At 41.0% G+C, this 6,973-nt stretch overlaps 2 protein-coding genes across 7 annotated transcripts in view; both read left to right on the forward strand.

The window, feature by feature from the left end:
• The window catches only part of LOC106947946 (U8 snoRNA-decapping enzyme), an 8,759-nt gene extending 4,443 nt beyond the window's left edge, over window positions 1-4,316 (forward strand). For 2 of the 4 annotated variants that reach the window (XM_015033299.1, XM_015033300.1), the window contains exons 2-5: window positions 566-697; window positions 878-918; window positions 3,330-3,576; window positions 3,665-4,316. In XM_015033299.1, the coding sequence (XP_014888785.1) occupies window positions 566-697; window positions 878-918; window positions 3,330-3,576; window positions 3,665-3,901 (657 nt within the window). In that variant the 3' untranslated portion in view covers window positions 3,902-4,316. Of the gene's footprint in view, window positions 1-65; window positions 122-325; window positions 463-565; window positions 698-877; window positions 919-3,329; window positions 3,577-3,664 lie in introns of those variants that run through there. The other 2 variants (XM_015033298.1, XM_015033297.1) reach the window with 2 other exon arrangements.
• A 1,541-nt stretch (window positions 4,317-5,857) lies between these two features.
• arhgap4b (Rho GTPase activating protein 4b) overlaps window positions 5,858-6,973 on the forward strand; it is a 45,211-nt gene continuing 44,095 nt past the window's right edge. The window contains exon 1 of one of the 3 annotated variants that reach the window (XM_015033304.1): window positions 5,858-6,198. The gene's annotated coding sequence lies outside the window, so the exon portion shown is untranslated. The remainder of the gene's footprint in view (window positions 6,199-6,973) is intronic. The other 2 variants (XM_015033301.1, XM_015033302.1) reach the window with 2 other exon arrangements.

Here is a 6,973-nt window from a genome sequence, read left to right on the forward strand (position 1 = left end):
AAATAAAGTGAATATGTTCTGAAGTAGAAATAATGCCCATTAAATATATTTACTTTTCTAGATCGTTGCTTACCCGAGTTATGCAACTTCATGGGATGATCTGCCGCCTTTCTATTATGGGGTTAGTTCAGATTTAAACATTAAACTGTGCTAAAGGTAGTACTTGTGAAATTATATTTCCATCAACAATGGTATATGTGAATATTTTTTGTGTACTGTAATACACAAAAGCAAAACTATTTAACTGTAATAAAAAAATAAAAATTCAGAGAATTATAAACCTGCTCCACACAGACAGAGGGAGCCAAAGTGCTTACTATCAAGTAAGAAAAAGCTCTACCTTCCTACTTCCTCCTTTCCATGACTTCTCCTAAATACAGAGGTTTCTCCAGGCTGGTCAGCTGCTTGCAGTCAAGACTTTTGACCCTGCACAGAAAGAAGGGAGAACAGATTACAAAAGGAGCAAGTTCCCTTGTTTTGCAATTTACTCAAAACACGATCAGGAGTCACTGATGTGTGACAGCATGTGATAATATTCTCTTTGTGTTTGTGGTTGTGCTTGTAGATGGCAAGCAGCCAGATGTCGAGGGACGAAGCACTGGAATGCACCTGCTGCAGGCATGCATGTCATGTGTTGCTCTACTCTGAGACGGCATCTCAGCTGTTTGGCAGGATTCCCATCCGGTACATTGTTCTGGTGAGCACAGTTTGGGTGGTGACTTTCTTTAACAGCCTTGTACATGAACCAAAATGAGCTCCTTTATATCACATATAAACATTGACATCACCTTATTTTAAGATAAACCTCCTCACGTTTCCCTGTGTCTCTTTGAATGGACATTATGAGTATTTGACAGGCCTCTGTCACCTTCAACAGATGCAGATGCGCTTTGATGGACTGCTGGGCTTCCCTGGTGGGTGAGTTTCATCTATGGTTGTTTATAAATTGCTTAATTTAACCTGAGTATAAATCAGCCTCTCAAACTGTCGTGTTAAACCGGAACGACTTTAGAGGAGCTGCAGATATCCACAGCTCACCTGGGAGAATTTGTAGACTGAAAAATGACCAGAAGAATCAGAATCAGCTTCATGGCCATGATTATTTTCACAAATGAGGAGTTTGACTTTGGTTTCAAGCACTCAGAGCAAATAGACATTAAGTATAAATATGTCAACTTTAGAAGAGATAAAATAAAGGGCAAAAGGAACAGCATGTGTATGTGTTTGTGTAGCCATTTTTTAAAATAAAGAAAGGAAAAAAGAAAGGCAGTTGTGATAGTGCAGATATGTTTATTTTGCTTTACTGTAGAGTAGCTGACTACTCAGGCTGTAAGTGGTTGATTGTGTTCAATTAAGAGGCAGCCTGGGGGGAAGAGCTGTCTGTCCGGTGGCTGGTTTTTGCAGATTTTACTTTGTAACACCAATCTGAAGCTCAAAGTTTTAACAGTTTGTGTATGGTGGGAGGACTTCGCCCACCAATCTGTCGGGACGAAGTCCGTGGGCAAGACATTTCAGCCACCTTGCCTGCTGGGGGGGCCCAGGAGGGCAGCGCTGCGTGGCAGCTGCCAGTCTGGCCCAGGGCAGCTGTGGCTACTATCCAGTAGCTTGTCACCATCAGCGTGTGAATGTGTGAGTGAATGAATGTTGTATGAAGCACTTTAGGGTCCTCTGGACTTGATAAAGTCCTATACAAGTACAAAGCCATTTACTATTCCCACCCCTAATACTCATACAATAGAGTGGCCCAGTCAAAGTTCTATAATGTATAAAGACAAAGTAGTAAGGAAGATGGGAAAATAAATGTAAGTTTTAGATTTCTATATATAATGTGAACAAGTTAGCTTATTCTAATCCATCTTTATGAGCAGCCACCACAAAATAAAGATATCAATCTTTCACAGCACAGCAATAACTTTCACACATTGTCTCTAGAATACTGAAGCAGCAAAAGACGAACTATGAAAGATCAGACATGCATGAGGAGTCCCTTTGTATAGGAAGGCTCTTATTATAGCCTTTTTAACACTCTGTTCATCAAACCGATTAGTATTCGGCTAAATGTGAATCACTTGTGTCCTTTTGTCTGTGAATTACAGGAGTGACAGAGTTGCTGGTGCGTCATTCACCAACATCTTGACCTTATGTAACAAACCAAGAAATAATTTCCCTATTTTCTCACTTTAATGTCAGGTTTTTTTGGTTTTTTTAATCATGTAAAGCACTTTGAAGTTTCTTTTTGCTGAAATTTACTTCACTAATGAACTTTTAGTGAACACTAATGAAGTTTTAGGAAGATTTATATAACCCAACATTATTTATAGAGGTATATGAAAATAAACAGAAATGATTAGATGTTTGTAAATAATAACTAAACTTCTCTTGTTTTAGGCCAGTTGGAATGATCAAAATTATTCCTATTTGCTAAATGTCAGAATATTTTTAGAGATTTTTTTTGCAACTTTCTTGGAATTCAGAAGTTTATATAAATTTGTTCAGTATGAGGGACAATGGTCTTTTAAACTGTATGACTTGGGTCAAACCTTTTGGGTTCCCTTCCACAAACCGGTTAGGTTAACGTGAGGTAATTGGAGGCTCACCTGTGGATTTAAGGTCTCGCCTAAAACACACTGAGGTCTGAGGTTTTAGAAATAATTGCTTTTAGTAATAAACAGTTTTTGTACAAATGAAAGGTCAAAATGCATAAAAAGTTATTTGTTTTTCCAGATATCCAGCCATGTATGCAGCCTTTTTGCACATCATTTTCTTTTACCTCTATAAACAAAAGGTTTTGTTGTGACTCATGCTTCTTGGTGAGCTCAGATTTTCTGGGGTAGACCCGAGCTCTACACTTGAACCAAAAGTGTTCTTTGTTTACACGCATGTTTTATGTCAAAATTTAAAGTGTTATTAGTGCTAATGCAAGACTATATTAGTTAGTGAAAATTAGGGGGGTTGCAGTTACCAGCACTATTGCTTTGCATCAACAAAGACACAGCAGAAGTCTTCTGATTGAGGAATTAGTGTAAAGCTGCAATAACCTGGTTTCAGATTGTTTTTATGTCTGATTACTTTCCCTTAATAATCTGCACTCTATTTGCTTTTTTAGTTACGATATTGTCATTGTTTCTTTCTATTCCTTGTATTATTATAAACACTTTCTAACCAATGAAGTGACAGTGTGAATAGGTAAAGTAGGTTGTAGTCCTTACAAGCTTTGCTGTTTAAGAATCATTCAGTTGTCTTGTGTACTCTGGAGTCTCGTGGAAGTACTGGATTGCATTATCATTTCGATTGAGTAATGGTCTACCCTCGTTTTTTCTACACATTAGTTTCGTTAACCCCTTGGAGGAGACCCTGGAGGAGGGGCTTACCAGGGAATTACTGGAGGAGTTGGGCGTGGCTGTGCCAGTTTCTAAGGAAGATCACGTGGAGTCTTGTTTTAGCCCTCCTCGTTCAGGCACCTATTCCTCTTCCTCCCGCCTCATCCTTCACTTCTACGTGAAGAAGATGGAAGAGGAGCAGATTCGGGAGATAGAGAAAGCAGCTGCGTCCACCGCAGCCGATCACGGTCTGGAGGTAATGAGCGATGAAAGGCGAGCGACTTGCAGGATCAGGTGATGCGCTCAGCTCCGGCATCACCTCTTCCTCTTCTCTCTCCATCCAGGTGCTGGGAATGGTCCGAGTCCCTCTTTACACCACAAAATCCGGCGGAGGCCTCTCATGCTTTTTGTCGCACTCTTTCATTGGCGTTGCTCGCTCCCAGCTGATGAACTCTCTGCTCCGACTCCACCTGGTGTCCCCTGGGGACCTCCAGGAAGCTCTCAGGGGCTCCCAGAGGACGCACGCGGAGTCCGCACAGAACCTGCAGGCGGCCCTTAAGCTTACAGGGGAGCAGCCATAAAGCACGTCAGCACGTGCACATCCTGACATAAACTCTCATCTGAGCAGTTTGACCCTGAAACTTGCAGTTGCTCCCACATACACACCGATGACTCATCATTGGTTTTCAGTGCGTTACCTTTTAAGCAGCACTTCATCATTTCCTGTACCATTTATGGAGACAAATTTGGTATCTGGTTTTCAATCCGTTTCTTCCATTGAACAGGATTGTTGTTTTTTTTTTTATGAAGTGCCTTATAGCAGTACAGCTACTCCTTGAACCTTTCCAAATTTAGTCATGTTGCCACCACAGTATTCAGTGATCCTGTTGGAATTTCATGTGAAAAGGCGAACAGAAAGTAATATAACTTTGAAATGGACAGAAGGGAATATATGGTTTTACACATTGCTATGAATAAAAATCTAGTGAAACAAAATGTCTTGAAGAGTCGGTGCTCCAACAAACCGATACCAAGTAAATTCAGGGCTCATGTCGCCAATACTGATACCAATATTTATTATTCAGTTTTGAGGTCTAATCAAACTTCTGACCTTCAGGTTACTTGGTTGTTTTTCCTTTGAATAATTTTGTTCAAACCTAGGACAGAATTTGGACAAAGTTTATATGTATCTACAAAATACTTTAACAATGTGTGCATTTTTCCAAACAAAGTGAAAACCTTTTACTGACCTTGTTATCTAGCTCTCGTAGAATTAAGTTGTAGCAAAGCATTGCATCTCTTTTCTTTCACATATCACACATACGTTTAAGATTTAGTGCCTTATATTGACAACTTGACAGCTAAAACCAATGGTGGATATCGTCAGTGGACAGTTTTTGTTCAGTCGCCATTTGTGAAAAGCTGTTAGAGCCCCAAAGCCACTGCACGCCACTTTGTTGCCATACCTCATACAATTCTAGTAAAATAAACTGAAGCTTGTGATTTAAATGTGATAAAACATGAGAAAAGGTTGGGGAACATTTGTGCCTGGCAATGCAGTATGATATGGGTGAAATGCCAATGTCTTCAATTCAGTAACATTAACAAAAAAAAACAACAAATATGACAAACGGAAAGACTAACGGAAGATGTGAGGCTTGTTACCCTATATGGTTGTGTGCAGAGCGCCTTGTGGCTTGTCTCTATCTCCCAGCATCAGAGGGGCACATCAGCAGAAATGTTTGTCTCCTGACAAAAGGCCAGGTAGAGAAGCCTTTTGTCTTGCTTTCGTGTTTCACGTATGAAGTTATTACACCCCAGAGCTCCATGAACGCTAGGATTAATTATGTCCATTCCATGCCATACGACCTTACAGGCAAAGATTTGATTTTGTCTAAGTGCACCCTCGGTGCACATAACCAGATGTTGGTTAACCTCATTCCCTGGTTAGAAGTAGAAGACAGGATGCTGCTGATTGCACTGAAAGTTCACATTCTATCCACTGAACATTGGCACTTGTTTTTTAAAATGTTGCTTCCCTATTCTTATGTTGCTGTAAAGCAGCAGTAACATAGGCAACTATTCATAATGTGCACAGATTGGACTATATTTTGAAGAAATGGTGAAATTTGTAAGGGCAGCTGTCAGGAGTTTAAAGAAAAAAAAAGGAACACGTCCGCTGTAACAGACAGGAAACCCGGAGAGAAGAGCGGCTCGAAAAAAAGAAACAACCAAGTCTGCAGGGAAACGTTGCTCTTTCTTTCTCCTTCGCCATCACTTGCATCTTGCTGTTGTGGTAACACAAGGTCATCGTCAGAAAGCAGGTTTTGAAGCAGAGATGGAGGAACGGTAGCGCAGGCGCGGGATGGAAGGAAGGATGAAAAGAAGGATGGATAGATGGATGGATGGAGGGAGAGTGGGAGATGCTGAGGGAGAAAGACGGTGTATTCATAGCAGCAGCGGTATTTATAGCCGCCCAGAGGAGAGGAGAGGAGAGAGGGGGACTGGAGAGGGGAGGGGGCGTGGCTTGGGCTCGGGTTGGGGCTTTCTCACTGATGCGTACGGCAGTGGGAGGAGAGACGCTGCTCTGGCGTGAGCGGAGAGGCTATCTGGCATATTTTGAAAGATGGAGGGGGAGGGCTGTTTGTGTGTGAGTGCGTGTGTGTGTGTGTGAGAAATGAGAGAGAAGAGTACTGAGCTGGGAGAAATCTGTCAGATTCAAACACTCCGCTCTGTGTGAGCACGCCTGCCTTCCTGCCTGCGTGTGTGTGTGAATGTGTGTGTGTGCAACCGTAAGTGTGTGATACAAAAAACAAGGGATGATAAGAGAAGGGCAGAAGAACAGCTAGAAAGAGGCAGAGGAGGACCACAAAGTAAGGTATGTACAGCTGTCATGCTGCTTGGTTATGATAACAACCTGTGTGTGTGTGTGTGTGTGATCCACAGAGTATGAGTGAGAGATGTTTATTTGTAATAAAGTCCTTCTAAATACACCCTATTTTCCAATTTTTTAATTTTTTTTTTACCACTTATGTAATGCGTGTGCACCATTTTCAGGCTGTGTGTTTACATGCTTGTGTAATTATCCTGAGGTGTTTCCTGTGGCCTTTGTGTGAACACTGCCTTAACCATATGGTCACATTCACAGCAAACAAAAACTGCATATAGAACTCAACATGCTGCAGCTGTTGTTTTGTTGTTGTTTTTCTGCGGAACCCTTAATTCCCCATTAAATCCCTGCCCTCATCATCAACACTGCATGCAATCAAAAGATGCAGATAAGCAACGCATGCTGCGAATTGCTGCCTTTCCCTCGTGAAACAGTGACGATGAGGAGAAAAATTGCAATATTCAAAGATTAAACTAATTAGCTTTTTTTTTTTTTAGCTAATTTACAACAGAAATCCCGGTTGTCAGATCATGGTGCACCTTGATTTCATACAAATGCTCTGTGGATAATAATGAGCAACCTTATTAAGATCTAAATCCCTGACCTGAAAGAGCAACAAGGCAAAAAGGTTGCAGGCTAACGCTGTCCTGTCCTCCCTCCTCCTCCTCCTTTTTTTTTTTTTTTTTTTTTTTTTTTCTTATAATATCTTTTATTGCTTTTTGTCAACCTTTTTTTTTATTGACCCTCATTAAAAGACTCCAAA

This window comes from Poecilia latipinna, unplaced genomic scaffold, assembly GCF_001443285.1.
Source record: "Poecilia latipinna isolate Pla-1442-1.1 unplaced genomic scaffold, P_latipinna-1.0 Scaffold263, whole genome shotgun sequence".
Taxonomy (NCBI): Eukaryota; Metazoa; Chordata; class Actinopteri; order Cyprinodontiformes; family Poeciliidae; genus Poecilia; species Poecilia latipinna.